This window comes from Neoarius graeffei, chromosome 13 (assembly GCF_027579695.1).
Source record: "Neoarius graeffei isolate fNeoGra1 chromosome 13, fNeoGra1.pri, whole genome shotgun sequence".
In the NCBI taxonomy this organism is placed as follows: domain Eukaryota; kingdom Metazoa; phylum Chordata; class Actinopteri; order Siluriformes; family Ariidae; genus Neoarius; species Neoarius graeffei.
In genome coordinates, this window is record NC_083581.1 from 73,315,542 (window position 1) to 73,330,454 (window position 14,913).

Here is a 14,913-nt window from a genome sequence, read left to right on the forward strand (position 1 = left end):
ACTTGTATTTTCAAATGAAAAAAAAAAAAGCCCAAAACGTTGCTGTTAGCTTAATTTATTTCAGGAAGTCTCATCTTCAAAAACGCACTGGAGAGGTCCTCGTCCTGTTACACTGGCTCAATCCCAAATGCTTTCTACATAGGTGCACTACATAGGGTATGAAATTATGATTCTTCCGTCCTATCTAGTACACTACATCACCAATCAGGAGCCAGCCACCATTCTGCCACTGTAAAGCTGAACTTGCTTGTACGGGGCGCTGACGTTCTAGTAAATGATTGGCTGTTCACACGCAGGGTCCTGCCCAAAGCGCGCTCTTATTGGTCGGTTCCTGTCTGTGCACAGAGACGCCCAATGTGTCAGATCTTCTTATTGACTCCTCACACAGATAACGGGTAGTAGTTTCAAAGAAGCGCGTTAGAGAGCCGGTTTGTTTTTCAGCATGGATAAGATTCAGAACGGCTGGTTCAGTGAGGTGTGCCAGCTTTGTCCTGGGCAGGCGATGAGTCTCGAGGTAGAAGAGGTTCTGTATGAGAAAAAGTCCAAGTTTCAGGATGTGATGGTGTTTAAAAGGTGAGATATATATGTCATATATTATATTATATCATATATGTATTGTGCTCGGATGAGCTGGGCGGATGTGATGAGTGCAGCTTTACATTTCCTCTGAGGTTTCCTGAAATAACTGGCGCGTGCGTTTAGCATACTGCCGGCTAACTGATTAACTGCATTGTGTAACGTGGCATGAACTGAACTGAACTGAACTGAACTGATCTGATCTGACTGTAATCACCGTTTTTAGTTGATTAAGAGTTTACTGTGAGCCATTTAACGGTCCTGGTGAGAAGACTAAAGTCTGCTGATAACAAATGGTCCATGAGGGCGCCAGGAATTGTAGCAGGGCTTCAGCAGAGTGTTGGAAGGAGACCAGAGATTTGGTCCTGCATGTTCTCGATCAGTTTCACATTACATCACTACAGTACGAGTTCACGACACAATCAAAGGTCCTAAAAACCTTTTACACTCAATGTGTACTATACTATACTATTTGGCTGTTTTTTTTTTTTAACCCAATTTATGGGCGAAGCTATGACGTAATGGTTAGAGAAGTAGCTTTGGGACCAAAAGGTTGTTGGTTCGAGTCCCTGGACCAGCAAGCTTGGCTGAAGTGTCCTTGAAGCAGGGCACCTAACCCCACCTGGTCCAGCAAGAGTGCTGTTGTACCTTGTGTCTGATTTTGCCAAAGAAAAATCGATGAGGTGATTATCGGTTCAGGTGGGAGCCTGTTCAAAACTTAAATAACCCAGAGTGTTTCCATTTTGCTAAACTTTCCACCCATGGGCTCTGTTTATCCACACTGTCACGTTAGATTGCAGTTGATGTTATTTATAAGCTTACTAACTTTTTTTTTTTTTTTTTAAATAATGGTCAGTTTCCAGCACCGTAACAAAAATAAAAGGGTATTTCAGCCATTCCTGCTGGTCCAGGGAATCGAACCAGTGGCCTTTTGGTCCCAAACATCTCATCTCATTATGTGTAGCCGCTTTATCCTGTTCTACAGGGTCGCAGGCAAGCTGGAGCCTATCCCAGCTGACTACGGGTGAAAGGCGGGGTACACCCTGGACAAGTCACCAGGTCATCACAGGGCTGACACATAGACACAGACAACCATTCACACCTACAGTCCACACAGAACTCCACACCGAAAGGCCCTCGCCGGCCACGGGGCTCAAACCCGGACCTTCTTGCTGTGAGGCGACAGCGCTAACCACTACACCACCGTGCTGCCCCGTCCCAAACATCAAAATCAAATTATACTTGAACCTAGAATAATACTAAAGCTGTACACCAAATTTCATCCAAATCTGATCCATTCACTACTGTTTGAGTTGCGTTGGGAACAGGTGCAAAAAAAAAAAAAATCCTGGATCCACATGTATATCTAGATTTGGATCAAAATCTAATCAGTTGTTCCTTGGCCCATGGCTCACCTTTCATCAAAATCCGTTCACTACTTCTTGAGTTGTGTTGGGAACAGGCAAGAAAACATACCTTCCTACAACAAAGTTGGCAGAGGTAATAAAATTACACCCAGGTAGGCTACGCTAACTCAAATAACCACTCTTTACAACCATCATGAACTGAAAAGCATCCCAGAATGCCCGTCAAACCTTCTTTATACAACAGCAGAAGAAAACCACATCAAATTCCACTCCTGTCAGCCAAGAACACAAGGCTTTTCCATCCCATGTGGTTCACTACACACTCAACGAACACTTTATTAGGAACCCCGGTACGCCTGCTCGGTTTGTGGAAAAGGTTTGAAGATTGGAAAAATGCCACCCGGTCCTTTTTATATTCTTTAGCCTCTATCTGTCCAGTTTTGGAGAGCCTCTATCTGTCTTTTTGGTGTGATTTTTTTTTTTTTTTTTTCCTCCGGGTGCTCCGGTTTCCCCCACAGTCCAAAGACATGCAGGTTAGGTTAACTGGTGACTCTAAATTGACCGTAGGTGCGAATGTGAGTGTGAATGGTTGTCTGTGTCTATGTGTCAGCCCTGTGATGACCTGGCGACTTGTCCAGGGTGTACCCCGCCTTTCGCCCGTAGTCAGCTGGGATAGGCTCCAGCTTGCCTGCGACCCTGTAGAAGGATAAAGCGGCTAGAGATAATGAGATGAGATGAGATGAATTTTTTTTTTTTAAAATACTGTTCTAGCCATTTCACATCAAGGTTGAAAGCATTTTGAGATGCTTTTCTGTTCACCATGGTTGTAAAGACTGGTTATGTCAGTTACTGGAGACTTCCCGTCAGAGAAACTAGTCTGGCTGTTATCCTTTGACCAGGAGGACGAGTGTGAGTTATTAATGAGTAATAGTGACTGTTTAATGTTTATTTGTAATTTTGAAATCAGTTCTTATTACGGGCGGCACGGTGGTGTAGTGGTTAGCGCTGTCGCCTCACAGCAAGAAGGTCCGGGTTCGAGCCCCGGGGCCGGCGAGGGCCTTTCTGTGTGGAGTTTGCATGTTCTCCCCGTGTCCACGTGGGTTTCCTCCGGGTGCTCCGGTTTCCCCCACAGTCCAAAGACATGCAGGTTAGGTTAACTGGTGACTCTAAATTGAGCGTAGGTGTGAATGTGAATGGTTGTCTGTGTCTATGTGTCAGCCCTGTGATGACCTGGCGACTTGTCCAGGGTGTACCCCGCCTTTCGCCCGTAGTCAGCTGGGATAGGCTCCAGCTTGCTTGCGACCCTGTAGAAGGATAAAGCGGCTAGAGATAATGAGATGAGATGAGTTCTTATTACTAGACAAATCCATAAAGGCTACTTTCAGTATGAAAATATCAGTGTAATGGTTCCTTCTTCCAGTGCTGTCGTCGAGTCACTAAACCTCGAGTCTGAGTCCAGTCTCTAGTTCCCAGTGTTCAAGTCCGAGTCAAGTCCAAGTCATTAAAAAAACATTCGAGTTGAGTCCGAGTCGAGAACAAGATTCCAACCGCACCATGTGACTGTGTCTGTTTCAGCGCCATTAACACTAGTTTGTTCCTGAACATGGCGTATGAACAGGTGAATGTGCTTCTCTTTGTCAGGGAGTGTGAAGTATTCTGTCAGAGATGGTTGGGAGACAGATGTAAGTGCAGAAGGTGTGTTTATTAATACAAGTGAAGACGGTAAACAATCCAGAACGGCAGGCAAAATCTTAAAACAGTGACTCAGGCGACAGGTCAAGCGAGACAAACAGGGTATCGTAGACTCGGCAGAATCAAAGACGAGAAACAGGAAATCAGGGATCAGGAAACCAAACAAGGAAATAATGCTCGGTAATGTGTCTGCAACGCAACTCAATACTTCGCAAAATAAGTGTGTTTTGACAGTTTTTATATTGGCGCGCTGATTGCGCCTTAATCCTGTGCAGGTGCGAGTCATTTTAGGTGCGCGTGTGAGAGTCCGCTTGGCGCGTGCGCTGCCTGGAGCGCGCCTGAGAGTCTATTTCATGCACGCGCCAAGGTGTGCAGGTGTGACACTCTCTTGCACAAAATTAATACAAAAATTAATGTCGATATAAATATCTTATGCAAAATTTATTATGGCATCTCATCTCATTATCTCTAGCCGCTTTATCCTGTTCTACAGGGTCGCAGGCAAGCTGGAGCCTATCCCAGCTGACTACGGGCGAAAGGCGGGGTACACCCTGGACAAGTCGCCAGGTCATCACAGGGCTGACACATAGACACAGACAACCATTCACATTCACACCTACGCTCAATTTAGAGTCACCAGTTAACCTAACCTGCATGTCTTTGGACTGTGGGGGAAACCGGAGCACCCGGAGGAAACCCACGCGGACACGGGGAGAACATGCAAACTCCGCACAGAAAGGCCCTCGCCGGCCACGGGGCTCGAACCCGGACCTTCTTGCTGTGAGGCGACAGCGCTAACCACTACACCACCGTGCCGCCTTATTATGGCATGTTACAAAAAATAAAGAAAAAATCAGTCCTTGTCTCCAATTTACGAGTCCGAATGCAGTTAACGCACGAGTCCGAGTCATCAGCGCTCAAGTCCGAGTCGAGTCACGAGTCCTTAAAGTTAGGGCACGAATTCTGGGCTCGAGTACTACAAGCCTGCGTTGTTCTCACAGGTTTTTTTTTTTTTTTAACCAGAAGGTAAAAAAAGATCGAGTCTGGGCCTGGCTCAAACAGAGAGTCATTATTCTGGTTTGCCGTCTCAACAAGAGCAACAGTACTTGGCTCTTTCTAAAATAAAATAACTTGAAACCATGCAACTGTTATTTATATGTGCCACCCCCGGACAGCAAGAACCAAGGATCGTTAAAGCTTAATGAAAGTATCTGTAGATATTTAAAAAACCAAGAGTAATGTTTTAAGTAAGTACAGATGTTTCCAGTTGCTGTATTCCAGGCACCATTGACCATGCTTGGTTGTTTTACTGTGTTTCTGCAGTAAGACCTATGGCAACGTCCTCATATTGGATGGCATGATCCAGTGCACAGAACGAGATGAATTTTCCTACCAAGAAATGATCGCCAACCTGCCGTTATGCTGCCACCCTTGCCCTAAGAAGGTAATAACTGTAATTTAATCCCAGCTCCTTATTTTATTTATTTTTACATCATTATGACCCTTGGTTCCTGGCTTGATCCTGAGCTCGAGTTTCACATGTTCTCACAGTGTCCCTGTGGGTTTCCTTCCACTTCCCAGAAATATACCGGGATACCCTCCTGATCCACCACTGGATACAGTGGATACTAAAGACACCGGTGGCATAATTTTTAATTGAAAGTTGTAACACTCCAAAATGATCCTTGACCCCCACATATGGGTGGGGTTAGGAAGAGTGCAAGTGTTAAAATATAGCCGTAAGCGGAGATGAAGGGCCCGAGCACCTCCGGTTCCGTGACCCGTCACATGTGGTCTTCCGAATCTGGAATGAATCTGATGAACTGTCTAGGAGCGGTACGGCAGATATTGATGAACAAGCCACCCTTTCTGTTGCCAAATGGTGGCGCTGTACCAGAGGGTCACTTTAGGAACGTGGATATCATCAGAACCATCATATCCTGTGACATTTGAGCCATATGATCTAGTGCATGGTGAATTTGTAACACACTTCCTGTTTGTGTAACTTAACATATAAATTTATTGTTGCGCCTTTTCTACATCTTGCAAGATATCCCTGGTGAAAGTCTTTCAAGGATCCATAAAGTTCTTTGTGAGGGTCTTTGAGGATCCTCTTGAGGACCTGAACAAAGATCCTCAAAAGATCAAGGATCTTTAAAATTCTTTGCAAGATCTTCAACTGACTACAAGGATCTTTAAAGGTCCCCCCGCCCAAGATCTTCAAGGATCTTTAGAATTCTTGATACGATTGTCAAGGATCTTTAATATTCTTGCCAAGATGTTCAGGGATCTACAAAGATCTTCAAAGTTCTGTTCAAGATCTTCAAGGATCTTCAGTTCTTTTCAAGATCAAGGATCTACAATGATCTTTTTACTTCTTGACAAGATCTTCAAGAATCTTAAAAAACAAAAGTCACATTCAATTCCAAACAAAACAATTATTTATTGACAGTTATGTTGAACATTCAGGAAAAAGCAGATTGATGAGGATATTATATTGCCACCTGTTTGCTTTTTCCTGAATGTTCAGCATAGTTCTTTATTGACACACAGTTCTTTTGTTTGGGATTGAATGTGACTTTTTTTTTTTTTTTTTTAAGATTCTTGAAGATCTTGTCAAGAATTTCAAAGGTCCTTGAAGATCTTGAACAGAACTTTGAAGATCTTTATAGATCCCTGAAGATCTTGGCAAGAAAATTTGAAGATCCTTAGAGATCTTTTGAGGATCTTTGTTCAGGTCCTCAAGAGGATCCTCAAAGACCCTCACAAAGAACTTTACGGATCCTTGAAAGATTTTCACCGGGGATTGCAAATCCTTTTGCAGTTCAAAATCAGCAACATCTTGACTTTTTTTTTTTTTCCCCTGCTTCCAGTTGAGAGTACGTCCTGCGCATTCTGGCTGCCACTTCTCACCGGAGCTAATTATTATTAGGGCCCGAGCCCTATAGGGCGAAGGCCCTATTGATCTTGTTCGGTTTTTTATTATTATTATTCTTCTTATTATTATTATTATTAGGGCCCGAGCCCTATAGGGCGAAGGCCCTATTGATCTTGTTCGGTTTTTTATTATTAGGGCCCGAGCCCTATAGGGCGAAGGCCCTATTGATCTTGTTCGGTTTTTTATTATTAGGGCCCGAGCCCTATAGGGCGAAGGCCCTATTGATCTTGTTCGGTTTTTTATTAGGGCCCGAGCCCTATAGGGCGAAGGCCCTATTGATCTTGTTCGGTTTTTTATTATTATTATTATTATTATTATTATTCTTATTATTATTATTATTATTCCTTAGTCGCGGTCGCTGTTCGGCCTTTTTTGGGGCACTTCCTGTGGACGAAAACGCGCATATTTTGGATCATTTTATCGGCATCCCCTACGCTACTCAGATCCAAAACCCCAGATCTGGGCGGGGCTCTGGGCCTCTATAGCGCCCCCTAACGCCTTGAAAATTTTGCCTTTTTTCGAAGGCTCCTGGTTGCCATATAGTTTGTCGTAGAGGAACGAAATTTGGTTCACATATGTATCTTACTGAGACGAACAAAAAACGTTCTATGAATGCATAGCCACGCCCAACAGGAAGTGAGGTAATTTTACTTTTGTGCGAAATGCATGGCCACGAAGACGGCGCAACTCCTCCTAGACCGTTCATGGGAATGTCACCAAAATTGATACACATCATCTACAGACATGGCTGACAAAAGTTACTAAATACGTTTCACGTAGGATAAAACGTTCAGAAGTTATACGTCAATCAATTTTCACTTCAAAATTTTACATGCTAAAAAATTCATAACAAATCTTCTAATTGCTCAAAACTGCTCATACTTCACACGCAAATCACTCATTGGGCTTCTGACATGTTACCCAATTTCTGTGATATTTCGCCACTGGGGGCGCTATTTTTGGGCAAAAAATCCAATCTTTCCTCAAATTTGGTCAAACTTCACGGCCACCCTCTTACTACCTCCCATGTCATGTATACCGCATTTTGGGAATTTTCGTCCATGGGGGGCGCTGTTTTTGGCCGACGCAATTGCTCCAAAACGGGTTTTTGGTAAATAATTCCATAATGCTTTTCCTTCACACCACTACCTTGTGATAGTGCGTTCCTGTTGTGGACACTTATTTTTCCAACTCATAATCGCTCATGTACAGCATAGCGCCACCTTCTGACATGGGAAAAACCAAAAAATTTATTCTTCAAAAATCTATATCTCATCTTCTATTTACTCAATTGTCATCAAACTTCATACGCAAACTCTTCATAGCTCACCTGACATGTCCGCCAAATTTTGTGCACTTTCGCCCCTGGGGGTGCTGGTTATGGCGGAAATGATATTGCAGCTTCTGATTTGTCAAACTTGGCAAGCAAACTCTTTTCAAGACCCTTATTGGGGCGCTTGCCATGGTCGACAACGCACGAAATTTGGCTCCTTTTTCTTAGACTGCCACCGCTACTGAGAACCAAAAGCCCAGATCCAGCCGGGCCTCAGGGCCTCTATAGCGCCCCCTAACTCGTTGTGATTTTGGCCTCCCGCTTTAAGGTGCCTGGTTGCCATGTAGTTTGTAGGAGTGGCGTGCCATTTGGTACGCATATGTATCTCACTAAGCCGGACAAAAATGTAATGCCAATGCATTAGCCACGCCCAACAGGAAGTGAGGTAATTTCACTTTTGTGCGAAATGCATGGCCACGAAGACGGCGCAACTCCTCCTAGACTGTTCATAGGAATGTCACCAAAATTGATACACATCATCTACAGACATGGCTGACAAAAGTTACTAAATAAGTTTCGCGTAGCTTGAACCGCTCAGAAGTTATACGTCAATCAATTTTTAATGCAAAATTTTACATGCTTAAAAATTCATAACAAATCTTCTAATTGCTCAAAACTGCTCATACTTCACACGCAAATCCCTCATTGGGCTTCTGACATGTTCCCCATTTTCTGTGATATTTCGCCACTGGGGGCGCTATTTTTGGGCAAACAATCCAATCTTTCCTCAAATTTGGTCAAACTTCACGGCCACCCTCTTACTACCGCCCATGTCATGTACACCACATTTTGGGAATTTTCGTCCATGGGGGGCGCTGTTTTTGGCCGACGCAATTTCTCCAAAACGGGTTTTTGGTAAATAATTCCATAATGCTTTTCCTTCACACCACTACCTTGTGATAGTGCGTTGCTGTTGTAGACACTTATTTCTCCAACTCATAATCGCTCATGTACAGCATAGCGCCACCTTCTGACATGGGAAAAACCAAAAAATTTATTCTTCAAAAATCTATCTCTCATCTTCTATTTACTCAATTGTCATCAAACTTCATACGCAAACTCTTCATAGCTCTCCTGACATATCCGCCAAATTTTGTGCACTTTCACCCCTGGGGGTGCTGGTTATGGCACAAATGATATTGCAGCTTCTGATTGGTCAAACTTGGCAAGCAGACTCTTTACGGTATTTCGCGGGGACGCATGCCCCCGCCCCCACTGGCCGCTGGCGCGAGGGCCCGTCAAGGCCGCTTGCGGCTTTAATTATTATTATTATTATTCTTATTATTATTATTCCTTAGTCGCGGTCGCTGTTCGGCCTTTTTTGGGGCACTTCCTGTGGACGAAAACGCGCATATTTTGGATCATTTTATCGGCATCCCCTACGCTACTCAGATCCAAAACCCCAGATCTGGGCGGGGCTCTGGGCCTCTATAGCGCCCCCTAACGCCTTGAAAATTTTGCCTTTTTTCGAAGGCTCCTGGTTGCCATATAGTTTGTCGTAGAGGAACGAAATTTGGTTCACATATGTATCTTACTGAGACGAACAAAAAAAGTTCTATGAATGCATAGCCACGCCCAACAGGAAGTGAGGTAATTTTACTTATGTGCGAAATGCATGGCCACGAAGACGGCGCAACTCCTCCTAGACCGTTCATGGGAATGTCACCAAAATTGATACACATCATCTACAGACATGGCTGACAAAAGTTACTAAATACGTTTCACGTAGGATAAAACGTTCAGAAGTTATACGTCAATCAATTTTCACTTCAAAATTTTACATGCTAAAAAATTCATAACAAATCTTCTAATTGCTCAAAACTGCTCATACTTCACACGCAAATCACTCATTGGGCTTCTGACATGTTACCCAATTTCTGTGATATTTCGCCACTGGGGGCGCTATTTTTGGGCAAAAAATCCAATCTTTCCTCAAATTTGGTCAAACTTCACGGCCACCCTCTTACTACCTCCCATGTCATGTATACCGCATTTTGGGAATTTTCGTCCATGGGGGGGCGCTGTTTTTGGCCGACGCACTTGCTCCAAAACGGGTTTTTGGTAAATAATTCCATAATGCTTTTCCTTCACTCCACTACCTTGTGATAGTGCGTTCCTGTTGTAGACACTTATTTTTCCAACTCATAATCGCTCATGTACAGCATAGCGCCACCTTCTGACATGGGGAAAAACCAAAAAATTTATTCTTCAAAAATCTATATCTCATCTTCTATTTACTCAATTGTCATCAAACTTCATACGCAAACTCTTCATAGCTCACCTGACATGTCCGCCAAATTTTGTGCACTTTCGCCCCTGGGGGTGCTGGTTATGGCGGAAATGATATTGCAGCTTCTGATTTGTCAAACTTGGCAAGCAAACTCTTTTCAAGACCCTTATTGGGGCGCTTGCCATGGTCGACAACGCACGAAATTTGGCTCCTTTTTCTTAGACTGCCACCGCTACTGAGAACCAAAAGCCCAGATCCAGCCGGGCCTCAGGGCCTCTATAGCGCCCCCTAACTCGTTGTGATTTTGGCCTCCCGCTTTAAGGTGCCTGGTTGCCATGTAGTTTGTAGGAGTGGCATGCCATTTGGTACGCATATGTATCTCACTAAGCCGGACAAAAATGTAATGCCAATGCATTAGCCACGCCCAACAGGAAGTGAGGTAATTTCACTTTTGTGCGAAATGCATGGCCACGAAGACGGCGCAACTCCTCCTAGACTGTTCATAGGAATGTCACCAAAATTGATACACATCATCTACAGACATGGCTGACAAAAGTTACTAAATAAGTTTCACGTAGCTTAAACCGCTCAGAAGTTATACGTCAATCAATTTTTAATGCAAAATTTTACATGCTTAAAAATTCATAACAAATCTTCTAATTGCTCAAAACTGCTCATACTTCACACGCAAATCCCTCATTGGGCTTCTGACATGTTCCCCATTTTCTGTGATATTTCGCCACTGGGGGCGCTATTTTTGGGCAAACAATCCAATCTTTCCTCAAATTTGGTCAAACTTCACGGCCACCCTCTTACTACCGCCCATGTCATGTATACCACATTTTGGGAATTTTCGTCCATGGGGGGCGCTGTTTTTGGCCGACGCAATTTCTCCCAAAACGGGTTTTTGGTAAATAATTCCATAATGCTTTTCCTTCACACCACTACCTTGTGATAGTGCGTTGCTGTTGTAGACACTTATTTCTCCAACTCATAATCGCTCATGTACAGCATAGCGCCACCTTCTGACATGGGAAAAACCAAAAAATTTATTCTTCAAAAATCTCTCTCATATCTTCTATTTACTCAATTGTCATCAAACTTCATACGCAAGCTCTTCATAGCTCTCCTGACATATCCGCCAAATTTTGTGCACTTTCACCCCTGGGGGTGCTGGTTATGGCACAAATGATATTGCAGCTTCTGATTGGTCAAACTTGGCAAGCAGACTCTTTACGGTATTTCGCGGGGACGCATGCCCCCGCCCCCCCTGGCCGCTGGCGCGAGGGCCCGTCGAGGCCGCTTGCGGCTTTAATTATTATTCTTCTTATTATTATTATTCCTTAGTCGCGGTCGCTGTTCGGCCTTTTTTGGGGCACTTCCTGTGGACGAAAACGCGCATATTTTGGATCATTTTATCGGCATCCCCTACGCTACTCAGATCCAAAACCCCAGATCTGGGCGGGGCTCTGGGCCTCTATAGCGCCCCCTAACACCTTGAAAATTTTGCCTTTTTTCGAAGGCTCCTGGTTGCCATATAGTTTGTCGTAGAGGAACGAAATTTGGTTCACATATGTATCTTACTGACACGAACAAAAAAAGTTCTATGAATGCATAGCCACGCCCAACAGGAAGTGAGGTAATTTTACTTTTGTGCGAAATGCATGGCCACGAAGACGGCGCAACTCCTCCTAGACCGTTCATGGGAATGTCACCAAAATTGATACACATCATCTACAGACATGGCTGACAAAAGTTACTAAATACGTTTCACGTAGGATAAAACGTTCAGAAGTTATACGTCAATCAATTTTCACTTCAAAATTTTACATGCTAAAAAATTCATAACAAATCTTCTAATTGCTCAAAACTGCTCATACTTCACACGCAAATCACTCATTGGGCTTCTGACATGTTACCCAATTTCTGTGATATTTCGCCACTGGGGGCGCTATTTTTGGGCAAAAAATCCAATCTTTCCTCAAATTTGGTCAAACTTCACGGCCACCCTCTTACTACCTCCCATGTCATGTATACCGCATTTTGGGAATTTTCGTCCATGGGGGGCGCTGTTTTTGGCCGACGCAATTGCTCCAAAACGGGTTTTTGGTAAATAATTCCATAATGCTTTTCCTTCACACCACTACCTTGTGATAGTGCGTTCCTGTTGTAGACACTTATTTTTCCAACTCATAATCGCTCATGTACAGCATAGCGCCACCTTCTGACATGGGAAAAACCAAAAAATTTATTCTTCAAAAATCTATATCTCATCTTCTATTTACTCAATTGTCATCAAACTTCATATGCAAACTCTTCATAGCTCACCTGACATGTCCGCCAAATTTTGTGCACTTTCGCCCCTGGGGGTGCTGGTTATGGCGGAAATGATATTGCAGCTTCTGATTTGTCAAGCTTGGCAAGCAAACTCTTTTCAAGACCCTTATTGGGGCGCTTGCCATGGTCGACAACGCACGAAATTTGGCTCCTTTTTCTTAGACTGCCACCGCTACTGAGAACCAAAATCCCAGATCCAGCCGGGCCTCAGGGCCTCTATTGCGCCCCCTAACTCGTTGTGATTTTGGCCTCCCGCTTTAAGGTGCCTGGTTGCCATGTAGTTTGTAGGAGTGGCATGCCATTTGGTACGCATATGTATCTCACTAAGCCGGACAAAAATGTAATGCCAATGCATTAGCCACGCCCAACAGGAAGTGAGGTAATTTCACTTTTGTGCGAAATGCATGGCCACGAAGACGGCGCAACTCCTCCTAGACTGTTCATAGGAATGTCACCAAAATTGATACACATCATCTACAGACATGGCTGACAAAAGTTACTAAATAAGTTTCACGTAGCTTAAACCGCTCAGAAGTTATACGTCAATCAATTTTTAATGCAAAATTTTACATGCTTAAAAATTCATAACAAATCTTCTAATTGCTCAAAACTGCTCATACTTCACACGCAAATCCCTCATTGGGCTTCTGACATGTTCCCCATTTTCTGTGATATTTCGCCACTGGGGGCGCTATTTTTGGGCAAACAATCCAATCTTTCCTCAAATTTGGTCAAACTTCACGGCCACCCTCTTACTACCGCCCATGTCGTTTATACCACATTTTGGGAATTTTCGTCCATGGGGGGCGCTGTTTTTGGCCGACGCAATTTCTCCAAAACGGGTTTTTGGTAAATAACTCCATAATGCTTTTCCTTCACACCACTACCTTGTGATAGTGCGTTGCTGTTGTAGACACTTATTTCTCCAACTCATAATCGCTCATGTACAGCATAGCGCCACCTTCTGACATGGGAAAAACCAAAAAATTTATTCTTCAAAAATCTATCTCTCATCTTCTATTTACTCAATTGTCATCAAACTTCATACGCAAACTCTTCATAGCTCTCCTGACATATCCGCCAAATTTTGTGCACTTTCACCCCTGGGGGTGCTGGTTATGGCACAAACGATATTGCAGCTTCTGATTGGTCAAACTTGGCAAGCAGACTCTTTACGGTATTTCGCGGGGACGCATGCCCCCGCCCCCCCTGGCCGCTGGCGCGAGGGCCCGTCGAGGCCGCTTGCGGCTTTAATTATTATTATTATTATTATTATTATTATTTTTTTTTTTAATTTTCTATCTCTTTTGTGTTTGTAGTTTGATGTTTTGTTTTTGTTCGAGTGTTCTTGTCTGCCAGTTGTGGTGTAGCTCCGGACCCAGTTTTGGGCATCGGTTCCCTCCAGGCCTTGGTTCGCCGTGGGTGATGCCTGTGCTCCTAGCTATGGACTGCAGTGAGCTCGTTGCTTATTTTAACATTGTGATTGTTCAGCGCTCTGTGGTTTAGTGCTTGGTGTGGTGTTCCGAGCGATGTTGCTCAGTGGCGTCGCGGCGGCTGTGCAGGCGGTTTGGGATGTACCAGCGCTCTGCGTGGCAGTGCTTCTGTGTTTGCCTTGGCACGTGCTTTTGTATATCCATGGCATGGTGTTCCAAGTGATGTTGCCCGGCGTCGTTGCAGTGGCTGTGCTGGTGGTGTGGGACTTGTTTTCATGCGCCTTTTGGTGGGACTGTGGCTGCTACGCCATTGGAATGGCGTCCTGGCCTCTATTTGGTGGACTTTTTTTATTTTAATTAATTAATTAATTTGTTCCCTATAATTGTAAAGCGACCTTGGGTTTTGAGAGAGGCACTATATAAATTGAACTTTATTATCAAGTCTACCAAATCTGGCATGAATCCAACAAACTGCCTAGGAGGAAAACATCAAAATGTAACACGTGTCAAAACGCACAAAACCAAAAATAACTCCCTTCCTGTTGAGTATGGCGAATACAATGTACGTTACAATTTGTTCATCTTGGGGCCCCCACACACACCAACCAAATTTGACACGGATACAGTAGGTGAAACTATGTACCGAGCAAAAGTCTCAGTGACGTGAGGGCACTATGGAGTCCCTCGGACACACCCAGGGCCAAGCCTCTGTCCCTGAGTAGCGGTGGCCGAGACTGAAGTGTGTACCAAATTTTGAGTTTTCGCCCAATGGGAACCACCTCAAAAATGGCCAAGTCTTGAAGAAAGAAAAATAATACTAAGATGATGATTCCTTAGGAATCCAGTAGGGCCTTGAACCTCTGGTGCTTGGGCCCTTCTCCTAAAGGCATGCTAATAAGTGGTTTGGCAAGAGAGAGAACCAGTGTCCCTTATCTAGAGGGTATTCACATGTACCGGTATGTCTGTTTCATGCCCAGTGTTTCCAGTATAGACTCTGGATCTACCTC

At 44.0% G+C, this 14,913-nt stretch overlaps 1 protein-coding gene across 1 annotated transcript in view; it reads left to right on the forward strand.

The window, feature by feature from the left end:
• Positions 1–347: 347 nt before the first annotated feature.
• The window catches only part of srm (spermidine synthase), a 35,818-nt gene continuing 21,252 nt past the window's right edge, over positions 348–14,913 (forward strand). The window contains exons 1-2 of the mRNA XM_060937004.1: positions 348–573; positions 4,959–5,079. Coding sequence (XP_060792987.1) covers positions 443–573; positions 4,959–5,079 — 252 coding nt within the window. The 5' untranslated portion in view covers positions 348–442. The remainder of the gene's footprint in view (positions 574–4,958; positions 5,080–14,913) is intronic.